We start from the raw sequence: 17209 nt of genomic DNA, 5'->3' as shown, positions 1-17209 counted from the left end.
GTGATGGCAGCTTTACTCCTGCAGTTACTCAGGCCCAAACCTTGGAGTCATCCAAAACAGCTCTCTTTCTCTCACATCCCACATTCAAGCTGTCAGCAAACTCCATTGGCCCCATCTTCCGACTATATTAAGAATCTGACCACTTCTCACCCCTTCCACTGCTACCACGATGCTCCAAGCCGCCATCCTTCTCTCACCTGGGTTATTGCAGTGGCCTTCTATCTGGTCACTCTGCTTTCATTCTTGTCATCCTGCAATCTATTTTCAACACAACAACCAGAGTGACTCTTTTAGTATGCAAATCAGGTCATGTTACTTTTCTGTTCCAAACCCTCCAGTGATTCCTCATCATACTCCAGAAAAAAACCCCAACATTCTGTACTGGTCTACAAGGCCTCAGATGCTGTGGCCCCTTGCTGCCTCTCTGGTGTTACCCCTTCCTCAATCTACTCCAGGCACGATGGCCTCCTTGAATACACTACGTTTGCTCCTGCATCAAGCCTGTTCCTTTTGTCTGAAATGTTCTTTCTACCATTATCCACATGGTTTACTTCCTTACCTCCTCTAAGACTTTGCTCAAATGTCACCTTTTAAGTATCCTCCCTGGTCACCACTTTGCAACCTCCATTCCCAGCACTCCTCGTTTTCCATAGCGTGCACCACAATCTGATATCCCAATAATTTGTTTACTCACTTAATTGCCTGCCTCCTATCTCTCCATGAGTTTTATTCACTTTTATATTTGCAGCTCTTGACCCAGTGCCAGGCACAGGGAAGGTACTCAATAAATGTTTGGTGAACAACTGTTTCAACAAATAGATGTATGGCTCCTGGCAAATCTTTATCCTCTCTGGGCTTCAGTTTTCCCATCTGTACTGGGAGACATTGGACTATCTAACATCTAAGGTTCTTCCCAGCCCCAGTCACATCTATACTCTGAGATATGCAGCCTCTAGCCCAGACCTCTCCTCTGAACCCTAGATGTAAGTATCCTCTAGTCAGTCCTCTCACAGTCCAGGAGCTGGCACAGGTATCCCATGCTGTCTTGGAGAAATGGCCTGGATATGGACTGAACCCACAAGGATGGTCCCTCGGCCCTCCCTTTGGTCTAGGTCACCTTCCCACAAGCCAGTTGGTCAGAATTGCAAGACCCTAGCTTTTGACCAGAAGGTCCAAGTCTCTGGGAAAGATTATCAGGCCACATTCTGCTGTGGTCAGGAACACCTCAGAGCCTTCAGGTCTCCTGTATTAACAGGCCCCAAACATCCAGGTGAGAGAGATGTTGCCCACAGAGGTCTGATTGCATCCAGAGAACTGGATCCTGTTCTGGGTGCCATATCTTAAGCGTGGCAAAGGCTCTCCTGGGAAGGGTGGTGAGAATATGAAGTGTCACAAAATGTGATTCAAAGAACTGCAGAGAAGCCTTGGATAGAGTACAACGATCATCTTTGGAAGGCACATTACATTTTATGCTCTTCCAGCTGACAGCATGAGGGCCAAGCAGGGAAGTGAAGATGGACACTCCAGCTGATGGTAAGGAAGGATTACTTAATCTGCAGAGTGGCCCAGCAGTGACAGCACCAGAGACACCCAGCATGTCAGTGAGTGCCCTGCCCTTTAGATAGTTCTAGTACAAACTGGATCCTCATTGGGCCAGAATCTCAGAGATGATTCTTCCTTTGGGGGCAGGTTGGACTATTCTATTTTACCTCCCTTCTAATTCTAGGTTTCTGTGGTTCCAGGTGCTTCATTAGGGCAGGGCAACAAGTAATCTCAATCTCAGAGATCAGTCATTTTCTTTAAAATCAGAGCTGCTATTGCTTCAGGTAGATTCTGAGTTTTCTCTCTGGCGAGAAAGAGAATGTAGGTGGAAGGAGGGAGGTTGTATCTGTGTCTCTCAATGGAAACTAATGACAACTTTACTCACTGCTGCATTTATTAATGGGTGGCCTTTTATGTAGATTGTTTAGAAGGTAAAACAATACTATTAGTCATAAAATTTTGTTTGGTTCTTGGCTCACCCAGTTATCTGCCCCAAGCACGTGGAGTCATATTTAGGACAGAGGCTCTGTCTGCAGTATGAGAAAAGCAATTAAGACATGTATTCACTGTGCTAGCTTGCCTTTGTTCCAGGCCTTTGGGAGATAAAAGGCAATTCAGAGTTTACAATCTATCTAAAATTTCTGTGTTTTGCATTTCACAATGGGGAGCTAGGCTCACCCATATTCCCCCATGTGCCCTTATCTATGATTCAGTAATAAACACAAATGTTAGCCTTGAGAATAAAAATGTGAGTGGAAACCCAATTAGTGATATTCATCTTTCTTAATTGCTATGAAAAGGAGATGGGCCAACTTGCGTGCTGACTTTCGTAGCATCTAAAGAATGAAAGTGTCTGTTCTAGTAGCTTATGTCTAGTAAAAGGAAGAGATCAAAGGAATTGGCATTATTTGAACATCTACTCTGTGCTAGTCTCTGGACCAGGTGAACAGAGCAGTCTTATGCAATGGTTATGTCCCATTTACAGGTGAAGAAATGAGCTAAGAAAATTAAGAGATTTGTTCAAGATGATCCTGTTGGTGCACAGAAGACAAGAGCTCTCTCTAACACAGATAACATACAAAAAGACATTTAACTTCCAAATCATAGTTATTTGGCTTTGACATGCTTATAAGCACCAAAAGAAATGCCTGCAGAAGCCCAATCCTCCACTTCCATTTATCCTCTCTCCCTAAAACTTTTTTCTTAGCCCTGCTATTTAGAGCCTAGTCAGGATCCAACTCTGTGTGGAATATAGGAAAGTGTTTTAAACCAGGAGCCAAGAGGCCTGAGTTTGAATCCTGGCTCTGGAACTTGCAGCAATTTACCTCCTCTCTCCAAGCTAATTTCCTCATCAATAAAAAAAGGGGGAGGGGGCCGGGTGTGGTGGCTCCCGCCTGTAATCCCAGCACTTTGGGAGACTGAGGCGGGCGGATCACCTGAGGTCAGAAGTTTGAGACCAGCCTGACCAACATGGAGAAACCCCATCTCTACTAAAAACACAAAATTAGCAGGGCATGGTGGTGCATGCCTGTAATCCCAGCGACTTGGGAGGCTGATGTAGGAGAATCATTTGAACCCAGGAGGAGGAGGTTGTAGTGAGCCGAGATTGCACCATTGCATTCCAGCCTGGGCAACAAGAGCAAAACTCTGTCTCAAAAAAAGAAAAAGAAAAAAAGAAAAAGAAAACGAAGGAACTGGATAGGATGACTGTAAAATCCTGCCAGCTCTGTCGTTTGAATCTACATCTGAATCTACAGTGAGGCTCTCCAGAGATCTCTGAAGTTGGCCATTTCTACATAACCTGATGGAAAAGAGAAAATTGGGCATTTGGGTCCTTGAACAGCTTGGGGCTGGGGTTGCCTTCTCAGCTACTTTTACTGATTGCATGAATTTGCCATCTGTTTTGATTAGATTTGGCTAGAAACAGCCCAGCAGATGAAGGGGTGTCTTAGCTATGGACAGCTGCAGCTTCCAGACTGAGCTCTGGCTGCAGTTGGAAGAGGTTTCTCTTCAACTTCAGTCCTTCCCCATCTGCTTCTAGCTCCCGGGAGCAGGAGACAGAACAGCGAACTCTTCCTGGGCTGCTGGCTGGTTGTGGGCTGTTAAAGATAATAGTCTATTAAGCCATGGATGAGTTTTCCAGCTGAAGCTTAGGCCATCATAAGCCATCCTGCAATGGAAGATACACACTGAGCCTGGTGCCAGGGGAGGCCTTCCCTGCAGTCACTGAGAGTCTGTGTGTTAGAGTCTAATCCCAAAGGCCAAGACACTGCCATGAAGCAGCCAGCTACCAAGGCCAAAGGAGCCCTCATCTTGAGACCCTGCACAGTGGACTCAAATGGTCATCCTACAACAGTGAACATTCACATGTGTGGCCTTGTGCCTGGGCTGTGGGAGATCCAAAAGTGAACCCATATGCTTCCCAACCTCAACAAACTTCCTGTCTCATTGGGGAGACAATATGCATGTAGAAAACCCAACTGTAGACTCAAACTGCCTGGGCTTCAATTCCCGCCCTTCTAGCTGTGGAACTGTGGTCAAGTGATTATCTCCCTCTGTGCCTCAGTTTCTCATCTCCAAAATGGAGGCCATTATGGTACCTACCTCAAAGGGTTGGCATGGCAATTAAATGAATTAGTATATGCAAATCACCTAGAACCATGACTAATACATAGTAATTACTATTATTACCTCCACTATCATTACCATTGTAATGCTATGCATGGAGAGGAAGAAATCCCAGAAAAGTTCCGAGAGAGTGAGTGACTCCTTCTGACTATAGGGATTGGGTTGGATTGAGGGAGAAAGGTATATTTGAGCCGGACTTCAAAGGATGACTAGGATTTCAACAGCTGTGGATGTAGTGCAAGGGTATTTCAGACTGAGGGCATGAGGGGCGCAAGTAGCTACACAAGGGTGTGAAAATGGCACAACCCATGGAGAACTGAAATGGCAGATAAAGCTGAGGGATTAGTTAAGGGCATCGGAGCCCATTAAGGGATTTGGATTTTGTCTGTAAGCCCTTGTTCTGGAAGCCTTTCCAGATTTTTCAACAGGAGAATGACAGACTCAGTTTTGCATTTTAAAAAGGTCTTTCTGGCAGATGTGTAGTTGCTAAGAGTGTGGGCTTCAGACTTACACTGCCGGGGTTCAAATCCTGGCTGTGACACCGAATTAGTTCAGGTAGGCTAAATGGCTGTGACATATAGACTGAAACATGGATAATGGCACAAACACAATAGAAGTTTATTTCTGGATCATGTAACAGTCTAAGGAGAGTGTGTCTTCTTGGCAGGTGGCCCTCGTCCGTGTGATGACTCAGGGATCTGGCTTCTTGGGAGCTTGCCACCTCTAGGGCCTCACTGTTTTTGGCCTCTAGCTGGTGGAAGGGTAGAGAGACCAGTGAGGAGACAAGTTGTCAATTTTATAAATCCTGGACTAGATGCGGTATGCACCACTTCTGACACACCCACTGTGAGAGAGGCTGAGAAGTCCACTCTCGCTCCATTCCTGGCATTCTTCCTATTACGATAAGCTAGCACTGCCCTATAGAACTTTCTGGGATGACGGAAATGTTCTGCATCTGTTCTTCTCATGTGATAGCTGCTAGCCACAAGTTGCTATTGAGCACTTGAAGTGTGGCTAGTGAAACTGAGAGCTAAATCTTACATTTTATTTATTTGTAGTTAATTTGAATAGCCACACATGCCTAGTGGCTATTGTATTGGTCAGTGCAACTATGGAGAAAAGAGAGAGTAGATTGTGACTTACAGGCAGTGGAGTCTGTCACAGACAGGTATCAGTTCTGTGACTGAGTGACTAATTTAATTTCTGTGTCTCGCTTTCCTCAACTGTCAAATGGGTATAATAGTAGTAACTGCCTCTTGAGGCTGTTGTGAGGATTAAGAGATTATTCGGACAAAACACTTAGGGGCTGGCACACATACAGTGCTCAAGCAAGGTTATCATATGGATGACTTGGAGGCAGGGATAGCAGATAAGAAGTGTACAACAGTCCAGAGGAGAGAGCCCTATAGAATTACCTCCAAGTATTGCCCTTTGCTCCAACCAAGCTATATTGCTTGCTCTTTTCTAAACACGACTCCACAGCACTCACTTCCTCTAAATTATGCTCTCTTGCCTTGATCCGTTCATCCCTTCGTATTGAAATCCTGCTGTTCTATCAAGACCTGGTTCAAATGTCACATTTCCATGAAGCCCTCATGGTCTTCCCAGCTCTGTGTGATCACTGCAGTCTGTGAAGGTCCTGATGCTTCGTGTGCTCTCCACAGTCATGTCAAAGATGCTCTTTCATCATCTTGTGCATTTGCCTAGATAGGAGTGGGTTTTTTTTTCAAACTCATCTCTCTACCTTCCACTTTACCCAGCAGAATTCTTTGTGTATTTCGAGGAGGCAAGAAATGTTCATTGCACTGAGTTGATTTCATCAGGAGCATAGAGAGTTGCAAAGACGTGTTCCCTGGACAATTAGAGGCATAGATTACATCTACATGGTACTATATGAAGCAGGACTTTGGCAGTTTCCCAGGTCATTAAATCTGTGTAGATGTCCAAATGGGAAAATTCCGGCCACCTCATTGGCATGGAGTTTGCAGAATTCTCTTTGACCTTTACACAGCTTTTATTCTTTCACATTTCCTGACAAAAAGAGACTTCTAGTTCACATGCCTTTTACCATATGTCTTTTGCTACTGTCTGTTAGGCCACTCCTGCAAAATTCCTGACCAGAAACTGCCAAGGAGGGCTGGAACTACTCAATGATTGCCTGGACATGGGTCCAAAGAACTGTATAAGGACTTAATGATAGCAAAGTCACATGAAACCATCCCATGGTCTCTGTGGCCCCAGGCAAGCCACTCAGGACTATCTTGTGTCTTTTGCAACATCAGCCTCAAAATCTTAAGGATGTTCCCCCAAATACTCTAGATTCTCTTAAGAGTCCATTAGGGTTTTCATTAATCAGTTTATTTAGATGTCTTCACTGCTTCATCCATCAAGTATTTGTTGAACTCCTGCTATATGCCAGGATTATTCTGGTGTTTAGAGAGAATATGAAACAATGTTTCTATTTTCAAGAAGCTTTCATTCTAATTGGGTGGGAAGAAAATAAACAAAAGTATATGTCAGATGACTAAGTTCTGTGAAGAGAAAGAACGGAAGCCGTCTCATTCTATATTGCTACATAACAAATCACCCCAAAATTTAGTGGCTTACAATATCACTTTATTATTTCTCATGAATTATGGCTTTGCTGGCTCATCAGGGTGGTTCTTCTGCTGGAGCCATCCCGTGGGCTCATTCATGAGGTTGCAGTCATCTGGACGCTCAACTAGGGCTAGGAGGTCTGGGGAGGCCACTCATATGTCTGGGGCTTTGGTATTGGCTGTCGCCTGGTCTTCTCTCTGCACATGGCCCTCATCATTCAAGAGTCTAGCCTGGAATTTCTTACATAGTGGTGGGAGCATTCTAAGAAAGCAAAGGCAGAGGCTGTGAGGCCTCATGTGACTAGGGACCAAGTCACACTGTATCACTTCCATCTCATTCTGTTGGACCTTGCCAGTCACAAGGCCATCCCAGCCCAAGGTAGATGTCACATCTTGAGAGGAGAAGCTGCAAAGGATTTGTGATCATTTTAAATCTACCCCACTGGATAAGGGAACAGCAAATGACAGGATATGCTATTTTAGATAGAGTAGTCAGAGAAGGGCTCTCTGATGAGGTATAATTTGGGCAGAGACCTGAATGAAGCGAGTGAGTAAACCATGGAAGTATTTGAGGGAGAGCATGCTAGGCCTTTGGAATAGCAAGCAAAGTCTCTGAAGCCAGACCGAAGCAATACTTTGCATTTGAGATAATAATGCAATATGAAGACTTTTCAGCTGGGCACGGTGGCTTATGCCTGTAATCCCAGCACTTTGTGTGGCCGAGGTGGGCAGATCACCTGAGGTCAGGAGTTTGAGACCAGCCTGAGCAACATGGTGAAACCCCGTCTCTACTAAAAATACAAAAATTAGCCGGGCGTGGTGGCACATGCCTATAATCCGAGCTACTCAGGAGGCTGAGGCAGGAGAATCACTTGAACCTGGGAGATTGAGGTTGCAGTGAGCTGAGATCACACCACTGGACTCCTACCCAGGTGATAGAGCAAGACTCCATCTCGGCCGGGCGCGGTGGCTCAAGCCTGTAATCCCAGCACTTTGGGAGGCCGAGACGGGCGGATCACGAGGTCAGGAGATCAAGACCATCCTGGCTAACACGGTGAAACCCCGTCTCTACTAAAAAATACAAAAAACTAGCCGGGTAAGGTGGCAGACGCCTGTAGTCCCAGCTACTCGGGAGGCTGAGGCAGGAGAATGGCGTAAACTCGGGCGGCGGAGCTTGCAGTGAGCCGAGATCCGGCTACTGCACTCCAGCTTGGGCGACAGAGCGAGACTCCGTCTCAAAAAAAAAAAAAGACTCCATCTCAAAAAGAAAAAATAAACGACTTTTCAATAAAGATACTTCCATGTCATTTGTGGGAAATCTAGTTCTCAGGCAACAGTGGAGAATTCCTGAATGCGCTGAGCCAAGTTGGAGGGGGAACACCTGCTTTTGGAACCTGAGATACGAGAATGAATCATGTATACAATTTAAGACCAAAAAGAGAGGCCATTGCTTTCATCCCGGCTGCCATCCTTCAATTCTCCCAGTCTGGTTTTCTAGGCATTTTCTGTAGCACCTGGTAGAACTCCAGGAACTCCACAGTTTGAAAATTCCTCTCTGTTTCCAACTCCAATACCTCTGGTTTTAGTCAAAGTGCTTTGCACACATCCTGGCCTCCGCCTGACCACATCCTTCACACAGCCTGTGGGAGCCTCTCTGTGAGCGAATCAACAAGGTTTGACGCATGAGAGACAAAGGCGTCTGACTCACTAGAGAATGGAGCAAAGAGAAGCAAGGCAGAAGGGATTTTCTACTGTAATTACCCAAGATCACCAGGGTAGTCTGAGGGTAATCGGGTAATTAGTGTGTGTGTGTGTGTGTGTGTGTGTGTGTGTGTGTAGTGAGGGACAATTATCTGGCTCACTGGCTGCCAGAAGCTTGTCACTGCCCCTCTGGCCCTTGGGCTGGGTTCCTGGCTCTACCTGTGGACTATTAAGTGTAATGACCTGTCACGCAGAGGAGCCTGTCATTATCTCCGTGTTAACATGGTATTTATCCACAGAACCCTGCCAAGTCACCTGTAATTAAAGGGCCTCCACGTGGTCCCCATGCCCTGGCATTGGATGGACAACCATGAAAGTTGTCAGGGCAGGGGTGGCTTTAAAAGGCTGAGGAGGTGGGCTGGGGTCATCCTGGGAGGCTAGGGAGGAACGCTGTAACTGAGTCTTCCCCCAACCTATTGCCAAACCCCAGGACCCCAGAAACAGGATTCAAGAGGCATCAAGACACCCCCAAATCAGTCACATTTCCACATGGGGTTAAGTCATTGACTACTGAGTAAAATGAAAGCCAACTTTAAAATTTTGGAAGCTCTTTGATGGTAGAGAGGGGATCTCATTACATAACAGGGAGTACAACTTTCTAGAAGTACCGTGTAGTTCTTACTCTCTACTTCCCAGTCACTCTTTACTATCTCCCTCAAAATGCTCACCTCTTTCCCTGGGGCTCCCCTGTCTTTGGAGCTCTTTTCTATTTGTCACAAGCAATTCCAAATCTTTTCTGATGAAAATAAAAGTTACCCTCAGCCTCTTCCATTTCTCTTCCTTCTCTTACCCTGTCATCTCCACAAAAGGCACAGACACAGAAGCTTCCTTAAAAGAGTTGATGGAGTGAAGCTGTGGTCACTTGTGGGTCAATATTTTGCTGCTGGTGCCTAAGCAGTGCTGTTCTGAACAACCTTATACTTATCCTTATACATTTCTAGACTTGGAGTACCTGGGTATGAATCTTTTAATTTGAAAAGATGTCAAATAGTTTCTAAAGGGTTGTACACATTTAAATTCCCACTAATAATTTATCAGAATGCTTGTTTCCCCACATTCTTGCCAACTTGGGTTACTACCCCTTTTTAAAATTACCTTCATCGTTTTCTGATTACACATGCGATATATGCTCATTGCAAAACAAAACAAAAACTGGAAAGTACAGAAAAGTGTAAGAGAAAATAGCTATTGTGCCTTCACCTAAAGAGAAGAAACACCCCCATTTTTATAGAGGATGACAGCAAAGACCACAGATGGAGACCACAGTAGTCACCTGAGGAACCTTCTGGAATCCCTAGTGCTGGTTATAAGATGTTAATGATCACCCACATCACCCCTTCCTCCACTCCTCTGATGTCTCCAAAGGCTTGAGATGCTTTCTTCAGTTGGCAGGGTCTATTCTGAGGGAGATGGTTCCAGGTATCTGCACCCCTGAAGTATGTTTCCTGCCTCAAAACAATTCTGCAGCCAGGAAGATTCCACGCCTGAGGATTTGTGGAACAGGAATGGAACACAAACATTCCAAAAATGTGTTTCCAGACATTGGCCACTGGATCCAACAGATTGGAAAACTCATCTCCCTGGCCAAGCCCAGAGCCAAGTTTCCATTTCTCAGGGACCGTGACATGCCCCATTAAGCCTTTGCCTAATGACTGCTCTGCTTTCTGTTCCAGAGACCTGAATTATAACGAGCTACAGGAATTCCCCGTGGCCATCCGGACCCTGGGCAGACTGCAGGAACTGTAAGCGCCTCTGTTGGTTTCTGTGGGTGTCCTTCTGTCCCAAGGGCAGGGGCTGAAGCCAGCCTGAGCTGCCTCATGCTCTCACCTCCTCACCTCCCATTGTCCTTGTAAAAGATGTAGCTGCCCCTGTCCCCCAGCTCCTCAAGCCCCAGTGCAGCTCTAAGTAGTCCCAGGCCTCATTAGCTTGGCGTTGGGCACTTCCTGGGGGTATGTCACCAGCAGAAATGGCCCTGGGCCCTTCCAGCCTGGGAAAACCCATAGCACAAGCCACCTTCTATTAGCCTGGGCCTGGCACTGCCCTTGCCTTGGTTGGGATGTGTCCAGAGAAGAATGGGGAAAGGAACTGAGAGCTGATTTACAGGATCACTCCTCAGCACCTTGTCCCCAGGGGGACTGAGAAGTTGTCTCTGGTTCCCCAAAGCCACCATTTATTATTTTATTTCAGCATTCACTGAGCACCCAATGTGCCCAGCACTGTGTTTAGTGATAAACACAAATGAAGGGTCAGATTGACATGGCCCTCCCCAAACATCCTTGAGCCTCAATGAAGACACAAAGTAACATAGGTAAAACAGGGAGTGGGACAAAGTGGTATAATTCCAACCATAAATTGCAGAGTATTAGCTAAAACAATGGCGGGAGTTCAGAGTAACATGGAAAGATCATTGTGGACTAATCCTGAGATGAGCCTTAAAGGATGACCGGGATTGAGGTAGCAGTGATGGGGGAGGGGAGAGGCATTTCAGAGGAAGAAATTGTAGGTAAAGACCCAGGTAGGAAGTTGAGCTGGCAGAAGGATGAGCACAGGTGGGAAGCAGCTTTACTGGAGGGAAGCTCTCAGGAAACAATAACAGCTCTATTGTACAGCGAGAGTGGGACCAGATTAAGGGTCCTGGAGGCTCATAAACAGAGCCCCAAACTTTCAGGCAGCTTAGTATCTTTTTTTTTTTTTTTTTTTGAGACAGACTCTCGCTCTGTCGCCATGCTGGAGTGCAGTGGCACGATCTTTGCTCACTGCAACCTCCGCCTCACAGGTTCAAGCGATTCTCCTGCCTCAGCCTCCCGAGTTGCTGGGACTACAGGCACGCGCCACCACACCCAGGTAATTTTTGTATTCTTAGTAGAGACGGGGTTTCGCCATGTTGGCCAGGATGGTCTCTATCTCTTGATTTCGTGATCTGCCTGCCTCAGCCTCCCAAAGTGCTGGGATTACAGGCGTGAGCCACTGTTCCTGGCCAGCTTAGTATCTTTATAGCTCAAACCACCACTACCACCTGAGACCTATAGTACTAGCCCCATGCCACCTCCCTTGCCTCAACCAGAAGTTTGAAGGTGTGAATGCCAGATGTAGGCAGCACATAAGGAACAATTGGACCACCTAGAGGAAATAGTCTGGCTGGGTGTGGTGGCTTATGCCCGTAATCCCGGCACTTTGGGAGGCAGAGGTGGGCAGATCACTTGAGGTCAGAAGTTTGAGACCAACCTGGACAACATGGTGAAACCCTGTCTCTACTAAAAATACAAAAATCAGCTCGGCATGGTGATGCACACCTGTAGTCCTAGTTACTTGGGAAGCTGAGGCATGAGAATTACTTGAACCCAGGAGGCAGAGATTGCAATGAGCAGAGATTGTACCACTGTACTCCAGCCTGGGCAACAAAGTGAGACTCTGTCTCAAAAAAAAAAAAGTCTGAGTGAGAAACTGTTGGAAGTTCTCCATTGCCAGAGTCACCAAGATCTAACTTTTTTCCTTTGAGCTGGGGCATGAGGGGAGCATGAGATTTGATCGATCAAGAGGGCATGGAGGGAATAGGATGTGCAAAAGCATTGAGCTGGGAAATAATAAAGCATTAGGGAAGAGAGAGGAGACCTAAGTTAGCAGGGGCAAAAATATATGGGAAGGGATGTACCTGTCTATCTCCATCTCTCTCTCTCATCTGTTGAGAGAAAGCTGCTTGAGGACAGGGCCCCTGTCTTAGAAACTTCTAAATCCCTCAGAGCTTGGCCCACCATTAGACACAAAGATGTTTAAGAAAAACATAATGAGCAGATGAGAGGAGTAAATTAATGAACAAACAGGCCTGGGTTGGTGGCACTGACTGGAGGTGTCTGAGGGTGAAGCTGTGAGTGAGACAGCATGAAGGTGGAAGTCATGATGGGACGGCAGGAGGAAGACAGAGATGAGCAAAGGCCAGGGGGACAGAGAAGCCAGAAACTTCCAATGAAAAAGATGGGAAGGAAAGGGGCCTGCTCCACACAGGTTATGTGCTTTTCAGTCCAACATGTTATTTATTTTGAAATGTTCTTCCCAACTAACCAAACACATAATTCTGGCTTCTAGACTTCCAGACCCTCAGCTGGGTGCCTCAGTCCTCATTTTCCTGTAGTGCCATCCACAGTCATTCAGCAGCCCATTCCGCACCTTATCCCCCTGACCGCGTGCTGTTGACACTTCTATGTTTCTTTATTTCAGGACCTTGAGGCCAAGTCAGCCTCCATTTGAGGAACATCCCTCACTTGGGATCCCCTGGAAGCTGTGTCTTTTCTGTATCTTCCTTTTTGTCTCATACACCCTTGGCTTCCTCTGTGGGGACCCGCCAGAGCTCCCACCACAAGTGACTAAGGAGAGGATTCCCTTCCTGGGGCCTGAACTCAGCCTCTTGCTCTTGAGTTGCTCCCACAGGCTTCCTGAGGCCTGCAGCAAGGTCTCAATCCCTCACTCTTTTCACACTTGTTAGGGAAAGGAGGGTGTGTAATTGAACAGGAAGAAAAATCAGCTGGGTACAGTGGCTCATGCCTGTAATCCCAACACTTTGGGAGGCCGAGACAGGAGGATCACTTTAGCCTAGGAGTTCTAGACTAGCCTGGGCAACAAAGTGAGATCTCGTCTCTACAAAAAAATCAAAAAAATTAACCAGGTGCAGTGGCACATGCCTGTAGTCCCAGCTATGTAGGAGGCTTAGGCAGGAGAATCGCTTGAGCCCAGGAAGTCAAGGCTGCACTGCAGTGAGCCGAGATCGCATCATTGCACTCCAGCCTGGGCAACAGAGACCCTGTCTCGAAAAAAAAAAAAAAAAAAAAAAGAAAAATCACAGGCAGTATTTGAATCTGAACCTGGAATCTCCAGGCCAATGCCTCTTTTATCTTATGGACTATCTAGCTTGCTGTAAAAATTCCATGCCTCTCCCTCTCTATACTTTTCTCCAAATCCTCACTGGTTCCCGGGTGTTGTCTTCCAGGGGGTTCCATAACAACAACATCAAGGCCATCCCAGAAAAGGCCTTCATGGGGAACCCTCTGCTACAGACGATGTGAGTACTACTTTCTCTGGTCTCTTAATGCTGAACAATGTTTTGGGGAGGAGGACAGAGGATGGGAAGGCAGGAGGGACTTCTCTAGGAAGCACCAGGGAGGCAGAAGCATGGGAGGGGTTGCCTTTGCCTGCATGTTCTTTCCTGGGTCTACATTGATAGGAGAAGAAAGCAGAGATTGGCCTTAGCCCCAGCAGAAAGGCCTAAAAAACCCAATTAGGTGTTTGACCTTCTTCTTCCAGACACTTTTATGATAACCCAATCCAGTTTGTGGGAAGATCGGCATTCCAGTACCTGCCTAAACTCCACACACTGTAAGTTGGCTCCTGAAGGCTGCTGCAGCCTGAACCTCCCCCTTTCCTCACTTCTTGCTCTCTCCTGCCTTCCACCTGCGGATCTCTCCCTTGCAAGGCACAAGTCCACTGCAAAGCACGGTCTTTAAGGCTGCAGGCCTCTGCTTTGCTCAGACCCGTTCCCACCTCTTTCTAAATTTAATAGCCTCCCTCCACTTCCCTGACCTGTGGCTTCTTCCCAGGTCTCAAAGGGGCAAAGAAGGTCCATTTCCATAGTCAAGGACTTTCATCTGGCCTCTTGGACTTTATCCTGTTCATGGTAGCTTTTCCAGAAATAATTGGGAAAGAGTTTTGAATATGGTGTGTTCTCAAGGCTGGTTCTCCTGTGGCCTTGGAACCCAGATCCCTGGGTCCTTTGCTATGCCATTGTTATCACCCTTGGCCTGAAGGTGCTCTCTATTTCTCCTCTCTCATTCTCTAATTTCCAGCCCAGGTCATACTTCTTCAAAAAGCTTCCACAGGGCCAGACACAGTGGCTCATGTCTGTAATCCCAGCACTTTGGGAGGCGGGTGGATCGCTTGAGGTCAGGAGTTTGAGACCAGCCTGGCCAATATGGTGAAACCCTATCTCTACTAAAAATACAAAAAAGTAGCCGGGTGTGGTGGTGGGCACCTGTAATCCCAGCTACTCAGGAGACTGAGGCAGGGGACTCTCTTGAATCCGGGAGGCAGAGGTTGCAGTGAGCCGAGATCGCACCATTGCACTCCAGCCTGGGCAACAAGAATGAAACTCTGTCTCAAAATAGAAATACAAAAATTAGCCAGATGTGATGGTGCATGGCTGTAGTCCCAACTAAGCTACTTGGGAGACTGAGGCAGGAGAATCGCTTGAACCTGGGAGGCTGAAGTTGCAGTGAACCAAGACTCAGTCTCAGGAAAAAAAAGAACAAAAAAAAAAAACTTCCGTGGATTGCTGTCAGCCTACTGTGGTGTCACAGTAACATAACCGACATCTCCAAAGCATATACTTAACTTTCATGTTCGTTAGGGCATTTCATCTTCATCCTAACCCTGCGAGGTAGGTGTTATTGGTCCATTTTACAGGTGGAACATGAGGTACTCAGGCCCTGCTTGGGCATGAACCCAGAACCCTTTAATTTCAGATTCTGGGCTCATTTCTGGACCCCATGCTGCCTCCTCGGGACTTTTCACAACACTTAATTTTCTGCGCTGCTGTTGCATGCAGGCCCCATGTGGGTCCATGTCCTCAGTAAGATAGGAGATGGTGGGGAGGAGGAAAACCACCAGTCTAAAGCAGTTTAAGAGAACTGATAGTTCTAATAAAGTTCCAGCAGATGACAATTTAGGGGAGACCCTATCTCAGGTTCTAATAAGCAAAACCCAGCAGCCAAGGGTTTCTCCAGAAGCACCCAAGCTGTTGTCTATTAACCAAAGGCCATTCCCATGTTGCTTGGCTGTGGGGTTTTTGCAAGATGAAGCGCGAATGCTAAGGTTGCACAGCTCTGTCTGGGTGAGGGTGTGCTAAGCAAACTCAAGCAAATGGCTGGTTGGACCCTGCTAAGCATGGCTCAGCCTCCACGAGGGCGTGCGTAGCTGACTTGAGGAATACTGCAGGGAAGCATGACATTGCCACCAAAGAAGGAGTCCCGGAGGGGAGACAAAATGGAGAATTGAGAGTCTTGATGTTGAGATGCTCTGACTCTACCCCTCAGAGCTCATTGTCTCTGTTTCCAGATCTCTGAATGGTGCCACGGACATCCAGGAGTTTCCAGATCTCAAAGGCACCACCAGCCTGGAGATTCTGTGAGTGGCTTCTCTCCCTCCACTTTATCTATCGCCCCAGCTTCATTCCCAAGGGCTCTTCCACTCCCTGCCCCTAGAAGGCTGTCTAGGTTCCTTGCTTCCCTTTTATCCAGCCTGTCTCTACTGTTGGCTCCATCCCCTTCCTCCTGATGTAGCACTGCCCACAGGCAAGGTCAGGAGGTGGCAGATGGGATGGCAGCAAGGAGACTGGTCTTTCTCTCTTTATAATGCTTGGGGTTTTCAGGTATGAATTCAGAGCCCCTAACCCCAAGCCACAGATACATTGAGGGTTGAAGTGATGGAGAGGAGGGTTGTGAAAACCCATCTTCTTTGCCTTTCTGAAGCTTGATCCAACAAAGACGTTCTTGTATTTTCTATTCTTACATCCTGTGGCGTAGAGGGCAGGAGTGTCGAAGCACAGTAGGCCCTCGATACATTTAAATGAATGAAATGAAACTATCGAGCAAACACCCAGAGTAAGTGTCAGGAAGTCGACTGCCCTGCCCCACACCGCAAAGCTCATTCATGGCACCGCTGGGACTGGGGCTGTCCTCTGTGCTTCCATTGTCTCCCCGCTAGATTCACTAGCACGTGGAAAATTTTCCATGAGGAAGTAGTCAGTCCCCAAAGATGACCTTGGCCTTGAGTCCTTCCTGGGACACCCTACCCAAAGCCAGGCCTGCTCTCCAACCTGCCCCCACAGTCGTCTCCAGCCCAGCACCTGGTTCTTCCCTTCTTTCCCATCTCTACTCCCTCCTCTGAGGCACAGGGACCAAACTCTGTGCCTGGTTCCCATGGTCCCACTATGGTGTTTTTTTGTCTACACTTGCCCATGGACGTCCCCCTGTCTCTAAGGTCCCTTCACCGAGAAGATTTGTGTCCCTGTCCTACAGGCCCAGTGCTGCTTGAGACCATTATAAGACATAGAGGGGGGATGGGATGGAGATGGCTGGAGCAGGGCTGGACATGCAAGCACAGTCTGCCAAGCAGAGCCCTGGGTTGTGGCCCTCTCACTCCACTCCCCTCCCCCAGCTCCTCTAGGCCCAAGGGAGCTTGGTGCTCAGATGCCAGTGTCTGCTCATTTCTGTCCCCACAGCCCCACCCCCTGCCCTGTCTCTCCCTCCATTTCTCTCTTTTGTTAGCTCCGTCATCCCACGACAGTATCAGGTCCAGAGCTGGAGCCGGGTGGCTGGGAATGGCAGGGCCCCGGGCCTGGTGCCAACTCTGTCTCTGTTCTCCCTGCAGGACCCTGACCCGCGCAGGCATCCGGCTGCTCCCATCGGGGATGTGCCAACAGCTGCCCAGGCTCCGAGTCCTGTGAGTGCTCACAAGCATTCTACAGTCTTGGCATTGTGCCCCTGCCCCCATGTCTCACAGAAGGCCTCTCCTGCTTCTGTCCCACTTGGTCACTTCCCTTCCTGGAGAGTGGGGCAGCATAGGCTCCTGCTGAGAGCCTACCCCAGAAGGACTGGGTTTGAAGTGCAGCTCTGCCACTTACTAGCTGTATTGAT

General features: G+C 47.5%; 1 protein-coding gene across 1 annotated transcript in view; it reads left to right on the top strand.

The window, feature by feature from the left end:
• The window catches only part of LGR6 (leucine rich repeat containing G protein-coupled receptor 6), a 126207-nt gene that overhangs the window by 91318 nt on the left and 17680 nt on the right, over nt 1-17209 (top strand). The window contains exons 7-11 of the mRNA XM_031657052.1: nt 10202-10270; nt 13510-13581; nt 13824-13895; nt 15630-15698; nt 16944-17015. Of these exons, the coding sequence (XP_031512912.1) occupies nt 10202-10270; nt 13510-13581; nt 13824-13895; nt 15630-15698; nt 16944-17015 (354 nt within the window). The remainder of the gene's footprint in view (nt 1-10201; nt 10271-13509; nt 13582-13823; nt 13896-15629; nt 15699-16943; nt 17016-17209) is intronic.

This window comes from Papio anubis, chromosome 1, assembly GCF_008728515.1.
Source record: "Papio anubis isolate 15944 chromosome 1, Panubis1.0, whole genome shotgun sequence".
NCBI lineage: Eukaryota > Metazoa > Chordata > Mammalia > Primates > Cercopithecidae > Papio > Papio anubis.
The sequence above is the reverse complement of the archived record's forward strand: the minus strand, read 5'-3'. Positions and strand labels throughout refer to the sequence as shown.